This window comes from Metopolophium dirhodum, chromosome 8 (genome assembly GCF_019925205.1).
Source record: "Metopolophium dirhodum isolate CAU chromosome 8, ASM1992520v1, whole genome shotgun sequence".
Lineage (NCBI taxonomy): Eukaryota > Metazoa > Arthropoda > Insecta > Hemiptera > Aphididae > Metopolophium > Metopolophium dirhodum.
The window spans coordinates 2932695-2958971 of record NC_083567.1 but is presented as its reverse complement, the minus strand read 5'-3'; the positions used below and the strand labels follow the sequence as shown (position 1 = coordinate 2958971).

Genomic DNA, 26277 nt, shown 5'->3' with positions numbered 1-26277 from the left:
GCTGTAGAAATGTAGAGTGGTGTAAATTGGTTCTTACTTCTTCACTTAGTATAAACTATAAACTGCTTAAAATTGGATAAAGATATTTAGAAAATTTTAAGTAATAGCAAAAAGTTTTTCAAACTACAGCAAAATAAAAAAAAAAAACGTTTTTCACCATAAATTAAACTTGTGCTTGTAAAAAAGACAAACGACTTATTCATTTAAAATGTTAAAATATTTTTTTATTTTCATAAAGATTCGATTTCCAAATTTCCGGGGGAATTCAGAGGTCTTTGAGTGGGATGCTTGTCGTATAGTGTAATACCGTGGATACTGTACATCGCTTTCTTTAACACTTGTTTTCTACCGTGCTTTGGTACCACGCTGGGACCCATTTTATTAATGTTCCATCCGTATTTATAGTTGTACGTCGGACACACCCTGTACTTTTCGTCTGGTGAAAATCTGTTTCTCGTTTTCAAATAACGATACCGGCCTTCTTCGTTCCTGCTTATGCCTGCATAATAATACGTTTAGGACATACAATTTACATTATTAAACAGGATAGGTATAGGTCTATAAATTATGATAATTTTCCATTTACCAATTATCAGGGCCGGTTTTAAGGGGGGGCACCGGTGGGCAATTGCCCGGGGGCGGCACACTTTGGGGGCGGCATTATCTCAGATAAAATAAACAAAAAATAATTTTTTTTTTTTAAGAGGAAGATTTCTAAAAAATGATACATTTAATTATTATTTATTTTTTAAGTTCACATATGTATACATTTTGTTTTACCTACCTATATTTTATCATTTTAAATAAAGAAAAATAAAAGTTATTAACCAAGTAGGTAGGTACGTAATATTATTATTATTTGCGGCGCCGCGGAAGTAATGCGAAAGCAGTTCCCGCGGCGTCGTCGGTTACAAACTGAAAAAAAAAAAAAAAAAAGGTACGTAATATTAACATATTGCTTATGTTATGGGCTTATGTTTACTAGTTTAAACTAGACGTCGTATAGTATAACTGCGTTAGCCCGTATCTATTGGCAAATCAGGATTGTCGATTGTGGGAATTATCAAAATAAAACTATTTTTACAAATAGTCGATGACGACTGTTCGGGTTTCTAAGAAATATGTAAAATGTTTAAATGTAGATAATAATAATTTTGTGTTGTTGAATGTTGACTGCTGAATAAAGATATTGATAATTTATTTTATTTTGTCACCATATGAAGCAAATCGTTCTATACTTTTATTATTATTTATTGTTGTATAAGTATATGTTTCCGTATATGTTTGACAGTTTGAATTGGTACTTTGAATTTTATTCTCATTTATTATAAGGTAAGTTGATTTAGTTTATTATAAATTATAATATTTAATACATAAGATTCAGAAGTTGTTGCAATTGCATAATGTAGTACTTTACTTACCTACTAAAATACATTTGTGTCATTTCATATCATACTTTATACATATGAATTGAATGCAGTAATTTAGCCATAGTAGCAAGTAGGTAAATAATAATTAATAAGTAAGACTAGGTAAATTTAATTGTGTCATAACAATTTTTTAGTTGAAATTATACTTTAATGGCGCTAAAAAGAGTCAAAGCTAGTGGTGCCTGCAATCGTAAGGAGGCAAAAAAAAAGAAGGAAAAACTTAATGAAGTTATAAAAAAAACAAACAAAATAAATAGCATGTTTAAACAAAGAGAAGAGCATAGTGAGAACCATGGTAGCTTGGACAATGTTGATCACAATATAAAGTAAGTTTTCGTTTATGTTTTGTGATATAAATATATTATAATAGATTATAGTAATAGTAATTATAATTTAATGTTGAATTTGATTATATAGTGAGCCTCCCTCAGTTGAAGCTGTTGTTGCAAGTGAAGAACATGATATTAATTACTCTGAAGTGTTAGAAATACCAGGGTATGTATTTTATAGTATTTTATTTTTAATTTAAAGTTATACTCATACAGAGTAGGTAATTATTTTAAATATTTTACATTTCACACAGTTGAATAATAGTATATTAGTGAATTAAACAGACTGTTTAGAACTAATTTTGTAATAATTGAAATTATTATAATAATGTATATAATATGTATAAATATATAAGTTATATTCAAAGTATGAAAAATTCTCCATCAACTATAATTGATATGAGTTCTATGTTAAAAATAGAAGGTTTAGAAGACATTTACCCGTATGTGAGTATTGCTTTACACATGTTTTTATGTACTCCCTGTTCAAACTGTACCGCTGAACGGTCATTTTCAACTTTACGCCGAATAAAAACATACCTAAGGTCAACAATTTCTAAAGAGAGATTAAACTCACTTGCAATATTAAATATTGAATCAGAAATAACAAAACAAATTAAATATGAGGATATTATAGATCATTTTGCTGATATTCAATCAAGAAAAAAATTGTAAAATAAACAATAAATATTATTATATTACTATAATATTATTGTATATTATATTATTAATTGTATATCATTCATTATTATTTGAATCATGGAAGATTCTAAGTAGATAGTACCTTTGACCTAAGTTATAAATTAGTTACTTATGTTTTTATTGTATGGTTTACCTACTATTAAAAATATAATATTGGAATGCATATAGGTACCTACCTAGTTCAAATTGCTAAAAACTAACTGCAAATTAAATTGTCAATGAGAAAGGGAAACATAAAAAAAGATTAAAGAATTAATTTTATGCCCCCCCCCCCCCGAAAAAAAAAAATGTAGCCACCACTTCTATGGTATTAAAAAAATTGTGTTGGAAAGGGGCGCCATAAATATTGTGCCCGGGGGCGAAAAATTCCTAAATACGGTCCTGCCAATTATTGTAATATACTATCACATTGATTTTACAGTTTTACACATTAAAATATGTACTTACATATTTAACTTTAAAACAAAATATTGAGGGGTAAATTATACACATGTTACATGTACCACTGTCAACTACTCCGCTCATCGAAACTTTGAATTTTTTATGCGTATAGAGTTATCATAGCTGATATAGGGTACCTAACTGTAATGAACTACTTGTCCGAAATTTGATCTTTATAATATATTGAAATACTCCAAATAATATTCTGCTTCGGAACGCAATTACAAAAGTATTCGGCCTCATTCAAAAATGTAAAAAACTTAAAAAATTATAATTTTTTCCAGAAATGTTGTTCTGAAAAATGACGTCAAATTATGTACAGAAAATATTTCCAAAATAGTTGAAACTTTTCGAAAATATTTATTGTGGGCACCTATACCACCTGTGTCGTACCTATATGCGGATGAGCTGTGAATTTACTACGATGAGTATAATTTGTATCTCATACCGTTGTACAGTTGTTGTTCGATATCGAATGGTACGGGGTACATGTACGAAATGTCTGGTACAGTCTCGCCCGGTTTTTCGAACTCTTTCGCGTTTATTTCCTTCTGGTACTCTTCTAGCTTGCCATTTATGTCTTTGATCAGAGTTCTCATTTCCCGTATCTCGTCGATGAGCTTGGTAGATTGCACCGAAACGGTTGGTTTTGGTTTATCTGGATTTTCATTAGCCTCTTCGTAGTTCTTTATGAACCAGTTCATCTGCAATAGTTTGATTTTTTTTTCTACCTCTTGCATGTGCATTTGGTGCTTTAACTCGGCCATCGCCATTTTGAATTACAGACAAAGGAATACGAAAAATAGCAGGAAATGGGGATAAATCAATAATCCGGTATCAATAGCGTGGTATATAAGTGAGTATAATAATATGTAGGTATACAGTTTTTAAGTTTATTAAATTAGTGTAAATTAAAAATTGTTTGGATTAAAAGTAGTAGTTATTTTTCGTGTGAACGAACATATTATCGTGTGTGAACATAAAATCGAATAAGTATTAAACATAGTTATATATTATATTGGTTAGTTACCAAATTATTTTGTGAAAAAAAAAATGTGTATTATTCTATTATACACTAGCAACTTATTTATTTCAGTAAAAAACTATGTTTACTGTAGTTTAGTAGACGTATATATAAGACATTTATAATACTTTATCAAAGTTCATAATTATATATATAATATATATAAGTATTATTTTATACACATGTATATTGTATACTGATACAGTAGTTTTAATACAATATTATAATATACATTATATTATATATATTGACATATTATATGATATATAATATAGTATGTTAAAAGTATATGGTAAACATTTATAGATGTAACCTATAAAAACTAAAGTTAAGTCTTCAAATTGGTGTATTATATATAGTTATTAAAACCGTCAACCGAATAAAAAATAACTGCTGTACCATCCATTTTTGAGGTTTACTTTTCTAATACCATTGCATGAACCATTTCTCGGTCGTTTCTATAATGTGTTCAAGTTCAACGGTTCAATCAAATTACTGGTCTAGTGGTTGTTTGTTTTTTTCGCTCCCCCTAAAAAAATATTTAATATATATTATGTTTAACTGAACGAAATACATACAGAGTGGGTAAACAGTAATAGGAGGAGGTATAGTAGGTATAATATGTAGGTAATAAACTAATAACGAAGTACAATATTTGTACACGTATTTTATTTTTCCACAATTAAAAGACTCCACCATATTATATATCACTTAGCAGATAGCTTAATTCCAATTCAATTTCGTTTCATTAGTTTTTTGTTTTTACCTACCTTAAATTATTTATAGTTATTAATATTACATAATATACGTCTTAGCAGTTATACAAAAATGTAATTAAATTGGAAAAAACATAATATTATTTAATGTACCTATTCCAAAGTTTCAGTCAAAATAGTAGAATCAGTAAGACACTAAGACACACAAAATTCTGTAGGTAAACGAGGTACCTATATGGCTATATATATTATAATATGTATTATGTATACTAATATATTATTATATAAAATAGAATCAAATTTTTTTTTCAAACCTACACAATTTTTACACGATGACTATATAGTGAGGTACACACTTAAAATTATATTGTATTTAGGTTCAATTATACACATCACACTCAAAATTTTCAGATTTTATTTCAGGAAAAATAAATGCTCCTAAAGGCTGTTGAAAGCGAACCATTTTTAAGGGGTCGGATTTAGGCAATGTTCTATATCCTTTGTGAGTTATGTGTGACTGTGTGTGTGAGTTCTCCGAAAGCTTTGTGTAATTAAAGATAAACTACGGCTAAGATTGTTGGAAATCAGTAACGTACGTACGCGCAGTCACAATCCATTGAATTTTGGGATCAAAAAAGTTTCAACATAAAAGTCGAAAAAAAATTCTGTTCTATTTTTTGGGTTGTGTAGGAATGGTTTTGTATTGTTTAATTGGCATAGTACAAAATTGGTTTTCTTAATCTTTTCAAAATTCACATTTACTTTATAGTGTTACTAAACAAAAATGAAAAAATAATCGAAAATCCATTTCCTACATAACCCAGAAAACGGAATAAGGAATTTAACCGTATTTTCAAAATTAAAATCGGTAGACACTGGGTGAATTTTTCTTCCGCTTATTGGTCTAAATGCACGAAAAAACGACCAGCTTTCAACAGCCTTATAACTGCAGGATTAATGAATTAAGTGTTTCAGGTGGTACGTCGTGAGTATGTATTTTGTTTTAATATTATGCATAGGTATGTTATGTTCTAAAATATAGGTACATTATGTATTTATGTAGTACATATACTATCATCATATTATGATAATCGCTGGTAGATAATATATTATATTAATATATAATTATGGTTTTGGATTTTAAGAAAAATGCAGAACACATTTTAAACTCATGGACCCAATAGAATATAATATTTTATAGACATTCCAAATAAATTATAAGTTACACTATGATATTATAGGAATATGTTATAGATGTATGATCTATCATCGCATATTATGTATGATAATCATATATAATATAAGTACCTACATAGTATAAATATTATTAAATATACAGTATAGGTACCTATCTAGTACCTAAGTAGGTAATCAAATTAACTATCAATACGCAACGGAACCATGGGTACGTATAATATATTATCTCAACTTAATTCTCATTCAATCCAAGACTGGATTAATTAGCTCGGATTGTGTGTGTATTTATATGTAATATGTTTATCATTAAAAATGTTCAGGTAAATAATAAATTCTAAATATACTGATAGTTGCTAACAATGTGTGAATTAAAGAAAACGAGAGCTGCGATCAAAGGTTTATTACAATACACGTCATGTTTCGTGTTTTATTTTTACTATGACAAGTTATCTGTTGTTATTGGTTTTTAAATGTATGTAGGTAATATGTGTAATATATTATTATATGTATTGAAATATTTCAAACACATGACCTTGAATTTGACTCGGGTTTTTTTTTTTTACTGCATAATAATAGGACTTGTAATCGAATAAATTTAAATTGTTAACCTTTAAATTCCCGTTTTCACAGTAAAACCAAATCGTATGGAATCGCCGCAACTCATTTTTTTTAGTTGACTTTGAGTTATTTCATAATTTTTATTAATTTACTTATTAAGTATTATCAAGTGTTTTTCTATCTAAGCAATTGACTGTTTAAAATAAGAGACTGAGTTAAGGTTTCAACAAATCACATTCATTCGCATTAAAAATTGTGAACTCGTAGATAGTAAAAAATGAGATAAATACATATATAAATTGAAACATGAACAAACTCAATCAATCAATTATTAAGAATTTAAGATATAAAAACATGTTACAAGTCAATATTGTCTAAAACAATAATGTAATTTAAATTTTAACTCAGAAAAAGCTATACAAAAAAAATTTGTTTTGCTGCGCACTCAAAAAAAAAATGTAAACAATCATAATAATAAGCCCTTTACACGAATCACATTTAATGTTTTGAGTTTGAAATATTTAGTGATAGCTTTATTGTAAGGCAAATAATTGTATATTAAAAGTAACTATCTTAATTTTTTAACAAATACGTAATGTAAAAGGTTAATAATATAGGCAAGGCTGGGCATTGACGAGTTAAAAGTTAAAATTAAGTTAAAACGTTAAGTTAATTAACTCGTTACTTTTTTTAAAATTAACTTTTAACTTAATAAGTTACTTTTTTTCAAGATTAACGTGTTAACTTCAAATTAATTAATTTCAAAAATATCTAAATTTAGCTAATGTCCGAAGAATAATGCACATTTTTTAATGTGTTTTTACTTTGATGTATCATTTTAAATTTCCCCAGTTATTTTCTTGAACGTAAAGAAAAACTATATTAATAAACCATATTATGTGACTGGAATTTTTTTTTTCAAAGTTAACTTTTAACTTAACGAGTTAACGAAAAAAAATACGAGTAACTTTTAACTTAACTTAACTTAATTATTTTAAAATAATTTAATTTAAGTAGTTAAAAAAAATCGTTAACTTGCCCAGCCTTGCGGACACATACACAGATAGGATACCTCCAAATAACTGACGTTTATTTGGAAACAAACTACACTTTCTACAATCTGAAGTCTGAACCCTCTAAGTAGAGGACACTTCCGAACAGTGGTTAAAGTTTCAGGACCGAGAGTGTCCGGTATTTAGAGGTTTCACTATATTATCAACCATCAATGCATATTTTGTTCTATGATCAATGATCATTTAACATCAGTTTATCGTTGTTCAACTAATTTTATAATATCATAGAATAACGGATGTTCAGTACCTTGAGTCCTTGAAGATCTTGTTCCAAATAAAATGTATAAGTTATTTAAATAATAAAAATTAATACGTAATTAAAATTAACAAAATTACTTTTCATAAAATGTTCAATTTGTATTTTCAAATTATGTATATTATATAAGTTTAGTAGGCATGAATGCCATGAATTAGTAAACGGTTATAAAAATAATGCATTAATAATATAAAGTTGAAAAGTGATAACTCTAGATTGCAGTGTTTAATGCATTAAAAATGTAACAAAATTGCAACGAAAAATATGTAAAAGTTGAATGGAAAAAATCTTGTAGTTCCAAGTTCCAATAAATATTTTATTGTATTCATTTAAATTCAAGTGATAATGATGTTAGGTCAGTCACATAGCTATCAATATAAAAAAAAAATGTTTTTATATAATATACCTACTAGAACGGATAAAATAGGGTACCTATCTAACATAAAAAAAAGTTAATACTGAATGTCTGAATAATAGCTCTACTTGAGATTTATTGTCTCACTTTCTCTTGTAGTTTTCTTCGTGACACACGTTAGGTACTGTATTTTATTCTCGCATCATCTTACTTTAACTTTAAAAAAATCATCTCATTTTTCTGAACAACAGAATTACTATCAGAAACAACTGGTTATTAATATTAAAAAAATAAAATAAAATACAGTGATTTAAATATTAAAATATATATATATATAATAGTATACAGGGGTGTCACGGTGACATAGTTATATAGTAATGTAGAACGGAAATTCAACCAACCAAACGTCCGAGTCAGATTTAGCCATTGCTGCGGTTTTGCGAGAACGCCTCATAAATGGCAGTTGTATTGGCGTAAATTCCGGTGACTGAACCAATCACTGCCGTAAGTATGGTAACCATGTCGAAAAATGAACCGAAAAATGAACCTTTGTCTTTCGTCCGGAACGCCAAATTGGATAGTGCAGGGAAAATCATGGTGAGCGCAACGCAAGTTACAGAACCCACTAATGACATGAATAGGTCCAAATGCGGGACTGTACTGGCAGCCAAATCTAAAATTTAAATAAAAAAAAAAATTACAAATTTACATTTCACTTGATTTTTTTTAATGACGTGAAGTACGTTTTAAATTATACCACAACTATTAATATTTATTATAAATTTGAAAAAAATGTACGGTCAATATTCAATTCAAAATACAGGTGGTTACGATCCCTATACCTAGTACCTACCTACGCATGATATAATAAATTATTATATTTAATACTATTAGGTTAGTTTGGTGTAACCATGTTTGATGTTATGTTGAAATCTAAAAACATTTTAAACCAAAATCAAGATGAAATAGATATTTTTCATTGGTTAACAATCAACTATACAGATTACAGAGGTTATTAACTTTAACAAGAGTATTCATTTTTTACATTATGTTACATGTTATTGTACAATTCAATTTAAATTATGAGCGAAGCGAGGAAGCTATAGTGGTTTTACAATGGTGTTTATTTTTTTTTTATCCTGTATACTAAATTTTTACCAGAAGGAGTGCTTCGATTTCAACATTAGTATCTTATCTTTTAGCTAATTGGATCAAGGTGGTACTTTAGAAAGGTCATTTTTCGATTTTCTCAATAGTAACTATATTCAATGCCACGGGAAAAACTACCGACAAATTACGAAAAACCGCTAAAAATGGGATTTTAGTTTCTAACGCTTTGTTTATCACCATAGCAACGAATAAAAAATTATAATATTATAATATTTATTCAACTTACAGGCTATAATAAATAATAACAATATGAAAAATCCAGACTGACAAACCGTCTCCGATCAAAATCGTTTTTCTTATACAATGATATTATAATATCAATTATCAATATATCATTATTTGAATTAAAGTTTAATACAGTCCATTATACATTGACCCACTTGTAACCTACTGTACAGCAGAGCGACATCCACTTACACACTTTTTAAATATAAAATTATGTTTCAATAGTTTTAAAATGGGCCATTTGCTTCGTACAGGTTGTCAGGGATGTTGAAGTCGTTCCTAGCTTCGTTGAAGTTTGGGCAGTGGATGATGACATGTTTGATGGACATAAAATATATTATAGTTTGGATAATATAGTAATAGAAGTGTAATAACGTAGGGCTAGGGATTTCATACCCGAAATAACCTTAAAATGTGCATTTATTTATGCCCTAAAAAACCACTAAATATACATTTAAAATATGCTCTTAAAATATGCCTTAAGAACCGAAATATTTTGACTACGCTAAACATCAGAAAAATATTTTTATTGGTAATATCATTAATTTATGTTGTAAAAAATATATAAAATAATTAATGTACGTTGTATAAAAATTAAATAATTAAATACAATCTATGAAAATCGTTATTTATATCTTCAGTATTTCGGTCTTTTTAGGCTTGTTTGAAAAAAAAATTAAAAATTCCATTTATTAATTTTCTATTTATTTTTTTATAGTTAATTTAGTAAATACTAATTATTATTTATTACCCTAATTATTAGTGACATTGTGTGATTAAAATTGATAAAAGCATAACGGTGGTTCATAATTTCAACTAAAAATGAAGACGAGAAAAACACGACCCACACTAATTCTTTGAATATTCTTTTACGTATACCTATTATATACATTTTTTTTACCAATTTCAAAAAAATTAAATTATGATTTAAAAATATATGTAAAATATAGACTTAAAATGAGAATATAACAAAAATATATATTACACTAACACGTCAAAAAGAGTAAAATATGCGAAATATGCAAAAAAAAATTATGGTATTATGAAACACATTTCTATGTCACTAAGCTATGTTTAAATGCATATTAAAAAAAACATACAACTCCTATATAAGTCCCTAGCCTAAGTAATAAGTAATATCCAATAATGATTTATATATGATAGGTTACAACTGTTGTCGGTTGGTTAATTCGTTATTTTATAGTTATAATTATTAATAACACTAAATAGGAGTCCTGCAGTAAATGAAATTGATTAGGCAATGTGTTTGTTTAGTATAGAATATATTTTTTATGATAAGTGACCTAAATCGCATATTTTTTTAGTAACCTGCAATAGGTGTGTAAACAAGTCGTATCTATTTCAAAAACAGTTCAATATATATGTTTTGATATCATACTTTTATGAAATTAATTTAGCTTGTAAATTTAATTAAAATATTACAATTATTATTGTGTTACGTTTAGGTGTAGGCGTGAAATATATACTGCTCTAGAAACATAATATAATATAAGAGTATAAAACATGATACACCTACTCATATTTCAATGACCACAATATTTATTCAATTTTAGATGTTTAAATGTTTTAATTTCCCAAAATCACAATACTCTACATTTGATATTATATCGTATAATACGCCCAACTCTAACCTATCAATATAGTATAAAACAGCGGTTCTTTGTAGATCGCGGACCCCCTTACCAAATTTTTTTTCAAATACCTTTTTTTTTACAAAACATCTCATGTTATCATAACCAAAATTATAATCATTATTTTATATAACAAATTACATAAGTAGACATAGCAAAACATACACATTTATAATTATTTTATTACATATAATTTTTTATAAAAATGTAATATGTATACAACTTACTATTATAGTTGACTACGATCGATCAGCTGCACTTAGTGGCAGTAAATATTATAAGACTTCGAGACTTAGTGCTGTACGCATATACATTTGATATGAACAAGAAAAACTGATTTTATTTAATAAATATTAACAATACAATTATTTGGTGTAGAATCTACATATTATTATATATATATGAAAAAATAAATAAAAATAATCCAACAATATTGTAATAATGCATTCATGTCACACATTGACGTATGTTATGTGTTAAGGCTGCCGCGGACCCCCGACATGAGTATCGCGGACCCCCAGGGGGCCGAGGACCACAGGTTAAGAACCACTGGTATAAAACATAACTGCGCCTCCCCAAGCGTATTTATAACGAGAGCGAATAATTGACTATTGTCAATATCAAAAATAATAATATATTACATCTATTTACTTACAAGTTACGAGGCATATACATATACGGATGCTATAATCCCATACCGCGGGATGGTTAAAAGGTCCGTAGATTTTTTCAAGGTCGCTATAGACAATAACGGCTGCGGGGTAAAACTGAAGCGCATACGAACAAGCTATACCCAATATCATCATGAGTATTACGAATTGTGTTAATCTGTTGGAAAAAAAAAAATACTAAATATTTACAACTGTATATATTTTGACGATTTTATGTAGTCGTAAGGTCATAAATTCGTCGAAGTAGATAATACCTCAAACCTCGTGTACACGTCCCCCTTTACGTATCAACTATATTATATATTATATACCGTCCGAGAAAAAAGACATTTAAAATAATTAAAAAGTATACATTGTATGCTTTAACATAATAATATATTATACTATATACATTGTTGGGTTGATTTATCGACTCACTCGTGATCATATGGTAAATTCAATGTTAGACTGCTTTTTACGTCATCTCCCCATTTCGAATAGCCAGTCATACCCAAAGGCACGTTTAACATCATTACGGCTACCATACCAAAATTCAAGACTCCAAAACTCGATGTAAACTTTTTACCATCGTCTATCTCCGCGAAAAGAGGTAAAACCTGTATGGATGTACGAATTAACAACTTTAGACATAATATTAAAATATCGCAATGAAAATAAATATAACTTAAGCTGTTTTAATTTTTAAACTAAGTGCATATTATAGGTATATCGTATATATTGACTAACATAATAATATTATGTTAAAATCAAAATATATAATTACTCACTGTTTTTAATATATTAATATAAATTACGTCCAAAAAGTTGTATTATATAATTTGAGACGTAAACATAAATATGTTTTTATAATATTATGTGTTTCAATACACGGGTGTAGGAGAATTGCCTACTATATGCGCCGTTCCACAATGTATATTAATTTACTTTGTTATAAGTCACTAAATAATATTATAATAAGTAACGACGCTGAATGCTGATAAATATTATAATATCTGGCACGGAAGAAACGAAGGATTAAATATATATATTTTTTTTAAATGTACCTAATCCAAGCGTACTAACATATTTTGATGTTTCCTCCATTTAATGTATAATACGAGTACCTATATCTAATAGTATCTTTTGTTAATACGTCCATAAGATATGAATATAAAATTGGCTTTTTGCGTCGTTACTCGCATCTCCTCCAAAACCACCAAATGGATTTAAATGTGGTTTTTTTTTCACTGTTTTGATAGCTCTACTTTCCGGCAAGGATTGAAGCATAGTCTTATAGACCAGATCATGCCACCGGAAAATTGAACGATGAATTAGAAACATACCCATCTGCGAGGGTTTTACGGCGAATTTTCAAAAAAAAAAAAATGTTTTACAGGACGTCAGACACACTATCTCGGTTGTGTTAAAAATCTGTTTTGTTTACATTAGTTGTTAATATCTTTGTCTGGGCGTGGGTAGGTTTAAATCAATTTGCTTATCTCGGTCAGATTTGTCCTAGCACAGACTTCCGAGTGAACTGAGTCGTAGGATAGGTCAATAGGTGAGGTACCTATACACTATTTCATATTTATTACATTTTCTCGGGTGAATTCAGGTGAATGCTGTAGCTAGTATTTTATATTTGAAATTTTTTAAATGTTTTTTTTTTTTACAAATATGTAGGAAATTAAGTCTTGAAAACAGTATACAACGTCATATAGTTGATATTGTAATTTTAATTTTGATATCCCTAACCTAATATGTTAGAATATATTAGAATATGAATGAGTTAAAATAACATAATATAATATATAGACATATACCAATAGGCAATGAATAATATTAAACGACAGTATATCGTCAATACTTAACTATTTATACTGTGCATACTTGGACAATTAATTATCTATAAGTAGTATAATCAAGTGTTATTTTAAGAATTTATGATTTTAATTTTATTATAATTATTTAATTATTGGGTTGAAAAGAAAAGTACAATATTACAAGTAGTTATTATAATTATTATGAAATTAAAATTATATTATTATTATATTATTTTTCGCTTACCATTACGATTACGCTTATTTAATTAATTTATCTATCTACTTAATTATAATTACCTAGACAATATACATAAGCAATTATCATAAGTAATTCAATTATTTTAATAATTAATGCAATTTAAATTAAATATTTACCAATCCAATTCCTTCAAAACTAAACATGATTATTCCGAACATCGTTGGTAATTCAGACCATTTAGAGTATGAATATCTAACACCCTTAGCTGATGGTCCAGAACAGCTATAGTACATTATCGTAATAACGCCAGTAATCAATGCAAAATTGGCCAAAGTTGATAATGGTGCTATAAATCGCAATTTTCTCAAACTTGCACATACCATTATCAAAGGCATTGTAAATAATAGAACAGTTTGAATATTAATTTCATATGAGTATTGAAGTAACAGCTGCAAAATAATTAAAACAAAAATAAAGCAATTATTAATAAAAGACAAAGAAGGCACAAAACACCGGAACATTTAAACAAATAAAATATAAAGATTAATTAATACTAACTCAATCTGCTCTACAAACTACAAAATATTATGTAACAATATAGGTTATTTATTCAAATGTAAACACTATTTTTATTTTCTACACGCTAATTATTAATATAAAATACTTGAATGTAAATAATAGTTTGTGCAATAATAAATACAATAATACATTATTTACTCAATGTAATTAACACTTTTCTTAAGTTTGGTTTCACGTCTGTCTGTGATCAAATCTTGCGCGCTCGATTTGAGGCACTTTTTGAAGATGAAAAATTCTGAAAATTGGTATAGACCTTGGTCTTGGATGACAATACAATAATCCGTTGTCATTTTGGGACATGGACCAAAAAAAAAAAAAGGATTGTCCCCACGACGTCGCCGTAATATCTCTCGCAGATATTGAACTTTCTCTCTTCCCCAAAAAAAAACCGCAACCTCTTACGAAGCAAGTATAGGCGTGTCCTATCCATTATTATAATATCTATGGTAACAACGGTAATTATTACCAAATAACATTATACCGGTATTCTGATATAGGTACCGAAAACACCGGATACCGATATTCTTTAAACACTACAGTCAGCAGTGAAAATAATCACCAGTAGTTTGATTCTTTTTGTTTCACAAACATATTTCTTAAACGTTTAATAAAAATATTTACTTTCAACTAAAAAGTAGAAAATAAAAAATAAAAAAAAAAATTTTAAAAACACACTTTTCCATAAAAACATTTAAAAAAAAATTTTAAAAATTGCACTAAAAAGACAAAAATAATTCTCTGTACTTAAAAATAATGAAAAATTTATTGATGAAAAATTTAAAAGTGTGTGGTGCATCATACAAAACATTAAAAGCCGAGCTAAGTCTCACATACACTTCTTTGTTCAATCCTGTTTATAAGATAGTGACTGGCAGTATATGTCAAGTATAAGAGCAAAATAATGAAAAATTTACTGATGAAAAATTTAAAAGCCAAGGAAAGTCTCACATACACTTCTTTGTTCAATCATGTTTATAAGATAGTGACTGGGAATATATGTCAAGTGTATGAGCACCACACACTTTTAAATTTTTCATCAATAAATTTTTCATTATTTTTAAGTACAGAGAATTATTTTTGTCTTTTTAGTGCAATTTTTAAAATTTTTTTTTAAATGTTTTTATGGAAAAGTGTGTTTTTAAAATTTTTTTTTTTTTAAAAACAATTATTCCTATATGTACAAGAAATGATTTATTGCGTTTAGCGTTTTTTTTTTTTATCTCTTTTGGATCCATGATTCCGTTTCGCTACCTATTCAATTTATAATACATATAGCAATATTATGTACCTAATTAAAAAAAAACAAATAAATATGTACGAAGTCTTTTAATGTGTAAGATTAGTGATTTTCATCACTAATTATTAATTAATTTATATTAAATATATGTGTTTGTTTATTATTTATTTGATATTATATAAGCAATAAGCTGCAAGTAATTATATATTTTTTTACAATGTTTGTTTTTAATATCTAGATTAATTTATATAAATGCTATTATATAATACATGTAATTATTAACCATTAACCACAATAATATTACCTACTACTTAATTAAGTATTACCTACAGGTAACAAAAACTGTTAAAAAAATTAAGTTCTCTCCACAACCGGAATTAATCGTTTTGGAAATTCTATCCCGATATTTCGAGTTAGTTATAACTTATAATATATGATCTTTGGATCTTAATACTTATATTTATGATTCGCAATAACGAAGAAGTTAAGTAGGCGTAGAACGTAGAAGAAGTGTATTAAGTGAAATCAATTATCATTTATACGAGTGATGCAATTTATGCAAGAAAATATCAGCAGCAGTATAATAGGTATTCCATATATTTTTTTTGACACCCGAATCAAAACTGCACGAATCTTTTCGGTAATTTTATTAGTAGGTATACTAACCTGTTGTTGTTGCTAAGTGTCTGAAAACCAATCGATAATGATTTTCTGTTAATAACGGAACACTGGAAATATTGCATTTGAAAAATAATAGTATGTTTTTGTAAATAATATAATAATATAATCATGCTAATAATCAAAACTGCTCATAATGGAAGCTTTTATTGTGAATTTATTGAATTAGGTATATTATATTCAGAACTTGAGCCTCGAGGCCATTCGGATGAATGAAATGTCTAAACAATTTTGTTCAATAAGAGCTATATGATGACCTTATACAGTATTTGTGTTAATACTTTCTGCTAGATGTACCTTGGCTGTTATGATTTTGTTTTCACTAAGAATAATATCAGGATTCATTTATAACACACGTAAATGTATTATTTATTTAGTGTATTTTGAACAAATAGAATAGAATATAATTATTAAGCACGATTAAACAATGTATAGATTATCTATAGATTACCTAAATGTATGAAATTGATTTCGTACGAAACCTTATCACCTTTTATTAACATTAATAATTGTTGACCAGTAATTTATATTTATATAACATATAGCCCAACACAAATATATTGAACTTTAACTATCTTATATTATCATAATAATAAATAGGTATGTAATACATTAATATATTTTTTACGTTTACCTTTTGTAATGAAGTGCCGATAAAAAGAATATATACACTGCATAAACCAAGTTGTGTGATAAGTATGTTATAAAAAACAACCTTTCTACATGAAAAAGATAAATATATAATGTGTAATGAAACATTTATGAGTTTAAATGCTCACCTAATATTATTTGATATACTTCGAAATATCCATTTATCAGACATTTTGAATGCATTTTCGACGGTATCGCCGAATGATGGTGCACGTTTGGCTTGCAAACGGTTCTGCACTTTCCTACTTAATGTAGTCTGTGAACAAATTTTAAAAATATTTTTTGAACATGGTGTATACATTATACCTATACTGTTGTAAACACAAGATAATAAAGATTAATTTACTAAAAAGAAGATAAATACGTTTATTTTTCTTCAAGTATAATCATGTATTTAATTGAACAACTCACCAAAACATGCATATTGTAGACGCTAATTAGCCACACGTACAACAAAATAAACAATGTGAGGTATAAGCCTCCAATTTTAAAGGCCTCTCCCATAGCCAACATTCCACAGCCAATGTTTCCTTTTATAAAGTGCATCAGCGTTACTAAATACCTGTAAAAAAAAAAATGTACACAAATAACAAACCTGATATATTATTTGAAACATAAGTGGCTTTGAAAATCGAATTGGTTATCGAATAGGTATTATTATTCCAATATATCGTACTTCGATATAGTTACAACTTTTAAAGTTTAATCTAAAAACAATACATTAAAGTTAAGTGTATATACCAAGTTATTGTGTCATCTTGAGATAGACTATTGGATAGGTATGTTATACAATGTTACTTCGTGAGTGAAATTCGTGCATGGTTTTTATCAAAAGTTTCTCCTAAAGTAAGGGAAACTATGCTGAGCTTATACAATATGGAGAAATATCCGCAAGCGTGGTTTTGACATTTACGTATTAAATACCTACATCGATATCACAAAGTAATAAATTAAAAATATACGACTAGTTCACTTATAGTTTTCAATACACTTTAATACTCTATAACTGTATTATACAATTACCACAATAATTAATGAAAAGATTTTGATGATACAATTTGTTAAAATAAAACCATACAATGTCCATACTATAATAGGCGTATAATATAACACTTTCGTCACCTCGTTATATAATTAACTATAGTTGTACAAAATATATTACCTGTATCAAATTTTTTATATAATATGTTATAGTATTATGTAGTAGGCATATCATCAAAATTTAAATATGTAGGTACCTACCCTTAATGACTACAAGATATTATATTGAAGTATACACACGCCTAAACGTGCCTGATTACACGCACGTATAAACATATCAGTACCTACCCATATTATGTAAGTATCTAAGTACAAGACAAATTACACAAACTGTTGATTATTCAGTCGAAACCAAATAAATGACATGCGAATAAATAGAAGATATCGCGGTAATCAGAAAAAATGAGATATCGAAAAACAAATCGCCTCCAATCCGATGTTATTTGCATAGGGATAGGTACCCGTCATATGAAACACCCCTCGTCCCTTGGTTTATTATTATTTTACAATCATTATGTACCAAATGAATAGTTGGTATTAATGTATAAAGGACACGTACTTTCAATAGACATTAATTAATCTCCGTGTTTACTTCTATAAAATAATAATTTATTAATTTGATAACATTTGTTCCAGTTATGCCTTTATATAGCGATTCGCTACAAAAAAAAAAAAAAAACGCCAACTACAAATATTAACTTTTTTTAAATCAATTTTATCTCAATGTTATTCAAATGAGTAATTAATAACCTTTATGTTTCAATATCGTAGGTATCTGTTATTTTAGATTATGTAAATAAGAACCAATAACTAACCGCGTATAATGTTAATCAACCGTGGTCAAACATTTAGAGATGGGTATGGATAAATCCCTCTTAATATTTTTTTCCAATTATGTACTATAACAATATAAACTATAAATTATATTTTAAATGATCAAATTAGTTATGCTAAAAAAATAGCCAACCCCCTCCACTCCCCACTCCCCATAACGAAATTACTTTACCACTACTGGTCAATTAACCTAACCTGTTAATTGTTACATAACAAAGTAAAACATCCAACACAAGTAAATGTACCACTACTATAGTACCTATACCTACTATACTGTAATCTGTAACAGTTAAAAAAAAATCGTAATACCTATCTCAATAATTATTTCAGTTAATTTTCTTAATTATTTTAAACATACAGACAATTTTAAACTATCATATTATACAATTTTAAATTATAATGAACATAACAATACAACTTATTGACGAAAAATAGTTATACGTTTAAATACAATTTGTTTAGTTTTTTTTATTTGGTTTTAATTCACAACGTCCATTTATCAGTGAACGTCTTCCTAATTTATTATAATATATTATATATGCATTTATTATTATCATCAAATGTATCATTTATTAAATAGATAATGTGAAAATGGTCAAATGGTTATCACAATTTATGAGAACATTTTTTGTGTATCGAACATTCTATAGGCATCTTTAATTGCTTTACCCTTGTAAATAATATAATATATGTTACGTATACGCTTCTCTCTCTATATATAAGTACATAATAATGTTAGTTGCCAAAAGACATATATTTCGTAAAATAATATATACAGAGTGATTGTTTTAAAAGGTTTGAACCAAACTATATACTATATAAAAAAAATGTTCATAATTTAAAATTGAAAAATTTGTGTTTAAGATACAATTGAATGTGAGCAATAAAACGACGGGAGTTGAATAAAAATCATTAAGATGCTAAAGATATAGGCACGGATATAGTGTCCAAAATATAAAGACGGGAAAAAAGGATCGAGTGATACCTAGCAAGAAATGCAAGGACAGTCAAAAAGAACACAGAAAACATAATAATATTGACTTCATTGAAACAATATTATGTGAATATGTAATATGCTGAGGGTATAGGCATATTGAGGGCGAGTTATCTGTTCATTAATACCTAATTAGTAAACAATGTACCTATAGTAGTGGAAAATGGTAATATATTATGCCAAAGCTTTAGATTATAAAATTGATAATCTGCCAGTCCAATGTTTATAATACAACTAAATATTTCAAAAGAACGTATAGATAGATCTTGGACAATTTAAATAAAATTAGTATACCTTTCCGATCTACAAACTAAGTATAAAGAATAGTAGGTGTAACTGTGTAAATTAAAGTTCAATTTCATTGTGAATAGTTTTAAAGATATATCATGTTATGTAGACTGATTTATTTATTTTTTTAACGCCCTTTATATGTATTCAATGTTTAATTTAACCAATGTTTAATTTTGTGCTCTTTAATATTTTATTTCCAAAACTATACTCATCTTATACATAGTTTTATCAATATATTATAACTTATTAAATGTTCGAAGAGTTCCTATGTTATAGTGTTATAGGTAGAAACCATTTTTTTTTTTTCGTTTGAAATTATAAAAAAATATTGTCGACTTGTTTGAGCAGGTACTTAGGTTGTCAAAATTTTTATCTAAAAAAATACATATTAAACCGTGACAAAAATAAATACACAAGAAAAAATTACAAATACTATAATGAATAATAGGGTTGGTTAACCTTTTTGAAAACGTCAGTTTGTTTATATTATTATTGTGTCTGAATTATCCATTCATGAGAAACTTTTGCGTAGTATAATAATATAGACATATATGATGGATAACTATCACTGTGATTTGAAGATTTAAACACCTGAAAAAACTGAACAAGTATATTATATCGCTAATAATTGGAGTGCATATTATTATTGACATTGAGTCATTCGAAAAGTGTTCTATTATATTAATATGTCTCATTATATTTTATGGAAACCTTCATTTTTTTTATCATAAATAGATTTAAATATCAATTAAAATTAAAAATCCTATATTATTTTTATACAATGATATTCAAAGTTTATATTGAAACTGAAAAATTAAAAATCAATAATTTCAGATTTGTATCAAAATAATAATCTTTTTAGAATGTTTAAAAACAAATCTATAGCCAAAAGGGCAATAATATTGTTCATCGGTTGATCATTTTGTTTTCTTAAAACCGTTTCACAGCTGTGCATTGTATATAATATGCGTATATGGAACGTGCAAATAAAGATACACAAGTAGAAAATAAGATTAAAAACATAAAATTGCAAAGCGATATTTTAAATTGGAATAAAAGAAAAATTTAATTTAATATCTAATTAAAAATCAGAAAATATATCTTTATTGTGTATAACAATATAAAAATTATAAAATTATAAAATCAATTTATGAATACATATTATAAAAAAATCCTAATCTTAGAAATAAATTAAAATTAAAATCAAAAAATTTCAAGCCCTGAAAATTACTTAATTGGAGTTAATAATAGCTGGTTATTGAATTTGATAATAATATAAAATACTAAAATAGTAAAAATAAATTATAAATTGTTGATAAATTGTTCGTAACAAATTTATTATTTGTAAGTTTTATAAGTTTTTATAAGTTTTTTATATTTTGCGTAGAATTAAAAATATTTGGAGAAGTACTAATCACAATGTTTTTAAATTTAAATTAAATGCTATTTAAACAATATTATGTAAAAATATGTGTTTGTAATATGTTTTATGCTTGTGTAAAATTGTTTCAATAAATAATTCATTTAGTTGAATTTTTTTAACTCTATCCATTATTACTCGTGTCATGATTTTTAATGTAGGATTCACTGGTACCTACGCAATAGAACTACAGTTTGGGGAGTATCATATCAAAAAAGGTCAATGTAAAGGTTTAATTTTACCTAAATATTCAAAACGCACTTCCACCACGTCGAATTTATTTACAAATAAACACTTAATGTTAAATAGGTGTAAAAATGTGGATAATTCAACTTTTTTCACATGATTTCATACTATTTCATCAGATTTTAGACAGCAATATAAAATATAATTTTACATTTAGTATTTTAAGTTTTTACAATAATTAAAAAACTTTTTATAATATCATGTTAATAAGGATAGAATATATGATGTTTATGTTTATATTAAATAATTTTGATATTATGATTACCATCGATATGATAAAAAAATACCATACACCTTGTAGATCAAAAAGTTATGCTTATAAAATATAAACTAATCAAACACACATAGTTACAGCATCTCATAAAATTTAACTTATGCACAAAGTTTCAAGTGTTTGTCTCTTGTTAATAAAACTTGGTAGCAGATATCTACTACTAATATTGCCTATGCGGCTATGCTATGCGTAGTTTATAAAGGAATATGAAATTATCCATCAAGTATCAGGTGGATTTTATCAGAAAGGCAAGACAATTATGACAAATAGGTAATAAAATTGAACGATACTGAATTATAGTCATAAAATACATATAATTTGACTAATAATAATATTATAGCTATGAATTGGAGCAATATTAAGGTCTAATAAGATAAACTATTTTTTTTTTTAATAGGGTTTAAAATGTGCAATGATTATATATAATTATATAATTGTGCTATATCATAATATGGTATTCTGCCTATTCAATATTTCAATTTTATAGGTAGATAGTAGACACTGAATTTTTTTTTTAAATGTTGTGTGTCCACGAATTTTACAAATTTGGAAGAATCGAATAGTGATATCACTAGTTCGCAAACTACCTACTGGAAAGTATTTATTCATAATTAACAAATCATATTAACAAATATTTTGGATCTAAACGGAAAAAATTAAAGATAAATATATTATGTATGTTGTTAAAAAAGTGTAAGGGTAGAAAACTATAAAATCTTTGTACTAATACTTATTAGTCGTATCAGGTAAAAATAATGTTATTTTACTTATTTTATGAATATTATAGACATTATTGAATTGTTTTAAGTATGCACCAATAACTATAGTGTTGAAGTAGAACGTAGTTTTACACACATTTTAAGTAATAGAAGATATAACATAATTTTAAAATGCATGTAGTTACCAATTTCAAATTAAAAAAAAAAAAAAATGCATTGATCTTTTATTTTCTATTTTCTATTCATTTTATTATATTAAAAAAATAATTTTTGATTTTTATAGTGTATTTTTTTTATGTGTTAATACAATTTAATATGCATTTTTTGCAATACAAATAAATTTGGTCTTTTATTATAACTTATAATTATTTAAGATTTAGTTGAGCAGATTAGAGTATAGTACTGGGGTTCCTCCTAAAACTTTGAAAAAATTGGTCTACTATTCCGCTCTTCCAAATTTTGAATACTTATCACTAATTACCTATGTACTCGATTTTAATGTATCGAAATACTCCGTAAAATATTTGCTTCGAAGTATGTATAGGTGATTGAAAATGCACGTCGTCTTTCAAAAAAGTAAAACTTAAGAAATTATAAAACATTTTAAAAATGTTGGTTTGCATCAAATTATGTGAAAATAATATTTTCAAAAAATAATAATAATGTTACCCATTTATTTAATTTATCTATGTATAAAATATATTTGATAACAAACTATATTTTTTTAAATAAAGCATACATTTATAACTTTAAAATTATACTCTGCAGGATATTTTGTCTGCAAAATCTTTGATCTACAATATGCGAGATTCAATTTCGAATTCCTGAATTAATATAAAAGAAGGAAGCCGTATATGATGAAATGTTTGATCATTATAGCCAGACATCTTTTTTTTTTTAATTTAATTTAAAACACTCGTTAAGTAAAATGGTTACAATATTATTTTGTGTCTATTTTATTGAGGTTAGAAAAAAAATCGTTATTTATATTTATGAATAATAACGGAACATATTTTGTATTATTAAGCAAAAATTGTGCACGCTTTTTAATATTATTTGTATTCACTTAAAAACTATGTAACTTACGGCATAAATAAATATTGTTTTTTTTTTTTTTATAAATTATTTAATTGTAAACATTTTATAATATTATATAAAATATATAGACATAGTTATAAATTGTTAATAAATCTTTATTTTTTAAATTTTATTCAAGTAGGTACCCATAAAAGAATATAATGAATATAATCTGAGATTGATTTTGGTTTAACCTTTTGACTGATACTTTTTTTTAATGAAATTATCAGTGTATTTTTCTTTTTAGGTCAAGCTATCAATAGTTATTTCATTTAGATTGAACTTCTCAAAAAATTATGGTCACTAACATTATATTTCAATTACTGTGTAATGCGTTTGGACTATAGAGTCAATAGTATAGACTTTAGGAACCTACTCAGATTTATCAATGTCCATGATCAAATCAACTTAATATTTTTTATAACTTAAAACCTTTAAATATAACCCTAGCTAATTAGATTTTAAAATTATTAAAACAATATTTTTTACTTGTATACCAACACTTTGAGTAGTATACAAATTGTTCTACACCTATACATAAATAAATAAATACATTTTCAGATTATGTAAATCACCTATTCATTTAAGTTTTTATTCATATTTAATCGTATAGGTATCAAGTATCAACACTATTAATTCAGACTAAATACAGTAATAGAGGCCAAAAGGTATATTACAATAATTGTAAATATAAATTATTTGAATTTCTAAAATTATATTTTTTATTTACAAATAATCTTACACTGGCATCGTATTTTCTTGTCATTATTAATATTTATTAATACATTATGGTGAAGGAATGTCTTAGAGTAGGTAACAATTTAATAGCAGTAACTTGTTGAAGGGTTCTACAGACCTTAGCACATTAAGTGAATTATTTATTACTTCAAAATTTCCTAACACAGATTTAGGGTTTGGTTTATGACAATTTATTTGTTTTATCCTTACCTTCGATCTAAATATTTTATTTTGTTACTTATTTATATTTGCCTACCATAAATAACTTGAACATTATATAATATATACCTATAAGTCCTATACTTCAAGGAATAATAATTATGCGATTATAATTTGGGAAATATTTATAATCTATTTGAAATACATAAAACGACGCATTAATAATTAGTAATTACATGCAATTATATTTATTATTTCTATTCTATCGACACTTTTTCAAATAAAAACAACTTTTGGTTTTAAAATTGTAATTATTTATAAATAATTAAAATGTGTGATAAACAAATATAGGTACGCACTTGAAAGTTGAAACATTATATTATTATAATCCTTTCTATTCCACCGTTTACACTTTGATTTTTTTTTTATAATTAATAAGCAATTAGTTTGGTTTAGGATCTACGTAAGTGATACAATATGTCGAATATAAAATAATAACAATGTTTTTAAAAAAAAAACTGTCTCAGTAACGAACTAAAATTAAAATTGTAAGTCACCATTGGGAAATTGAAAGTTGATATTGTTTTATAAAATTAAAGAGAAGATAATTATTACAAGAAAATTTAGAACGGTAGGCATTTGTCTTGATTTATGAAAATTCGATTTTTATTTTGCGTATTCTTTGCACGATTTGTAATACATTTTATATTTAATATTTTAATTTCAGTATGATCAGAATAATATCCAGAAGAAATAACTTTTCTTTAATTAAATTCTAATTATTTGTGTATTTGTTTTTAAATATTTTAATTTTTGGTTTAATTTCACCGGATACTTACTTATAAGTTATAACTATATTAAATGTATTCTTTAGTGTTGATATGATTGCATACTTTTGTTTTATCTTTCTTAGTGAATCTATTTTAAGTTTAATACCCGTCTACCTAACTGAGAGCTAAAATTATAAAATAAAAATTCCACAAATACAAAATATCATGTATCATTCATAAAAGTAAATTAATTTCTTACCCGGATCTTTTATTTTCTCCCGATGTCGATGGTCTCGAACAGTGATTGAGTTCTCCCATTTCTACCACAGCAAGCTGAGCATCACCGTTGGTTTTATTTTCCCTATCTTTTAATTTGTCAGTTTCCATGGTTTTGATTTTTCACGACTATTTTGATATTCTAATTAAATTAATGATTCAAACTAAAATAATGAAAACTAAATAAATCTAGTGAAAAACTAGGACGGCCGATCGAATATTCGTGTTGATGATCATCACGCGCGCACGAAACGATTACTAAGCTCGTCCCTGTGACAAACACTGTCAGCTACAATCTATTTTACTTTGTACTTTACCCTACCTCTCCTTTCCCCACCGTATACATTTTAGCCTCCCCTTAGCGGGTGTTACTGATACATTTCCATTATAATTTCCACGAGTATGTTTAATTACTTTTATATTGGAAAATATAGTTATATAAGCACCTTGAATATTTACTGTATTAACTATAATGGGCATATGTGTTTATAAA

At 26.4% G+C, this 26277-nt stretch overlaps 2 protein-coding genes across 2 annotated transcripts; both read right to left on the bottom strand.

Annotated features, from left to right (window-relative positions):
* Nucleotides 1–230: 230 nt before the first annotated feature.
* LOC132950644 (uncharacterized) lies at nt 231–3736 on the bottom strand. Its single transcript, XM_061022165.1, has 2 exons — nt 3351–3736; nt 231–499 (listed from the first exon to the last, which is right to left on the bottom strand). The coding sequence occupies exons 1-2, from the start codon at nt 3673–3675 to the stop codon at nt 231–233; spliced, it is 594 nt and encodes a 197-aa protein (XP_060878148.1). The 5' UTR covers nt 3676–3736.
* A 463-nt stretch (nt 3737–4199) lies between these two features.
* LOC132950821 (proton-coupled amino acid transporter 2-like) lies at nt 4200–26154 on the bottom strand. Its single transcript, XM_061022402.1, has 9 exons — nt 25768–26154; nt 17357–17507; nt 17074–17201; nt 16929–17013; nt 13977–14249; nt 12217–12395; nt 11784–11956; nt 8483–8754; nt 4200–4455 (listed from the first exon to the last, which is right to left on the bottom strand). The coding sequence occupies exons 1-8, from the start codon at nt 25893–25895 to the stop codon at nt 8501–8503; spliced, it is 1371 nt and encodes a 456-aa protein (XP_060878385.1). The 5' UTR covers nt 25896–26154; the 3' UTR covers nt 4200–4455; nt 8483–8500.
* Between the last annotated feature and the right edge of the window lie 123 nt (nt 26155–26277).

What these genes read in the sequence shown, in the direction of transcription:
- LOC132950644 (XM_061022165.1), bottom strand. Translation starts at nt 3,675, where the DNA reads ATGGCGATGGCCGAGTTAAAGCACCAAATGCACATGCAAGAGGTAGAA. An exon ending in CGAACAACAACTGTACAACG is followed by an intron (nt 500 to 3,350) that starts GTATGAGATACA and finishes ATTATTATGCAG; the next exon opens with GCATAAGCAGGAACGAAGAA.
- LOC132950821 (XM_061022402.1), bottom strand. Translation starts at nt 25,895, where the DNA reads ATGGAAACTGACAAATTAAAAGATAGGGAAAATAAAACCAACGGTGAT. An exon ending in GGAGAAAATAAAAGATCCGG is followed by an intron (nt 17,508 to 25,767) that starts GTAAGAAATTAA and finishes TTTTTTTTACAG; the next exon opens with GTATTTAGTAACGCTGATGC. An exon ending in GTTTTGAAGGAATTGGATTG is followed by an intron (nt 12,396 to 13,976) that starts GTAAATATTTAA and finishes ACATCCATACAG; the next exon opens with GTTTTACCTCTTTTCGCGGA.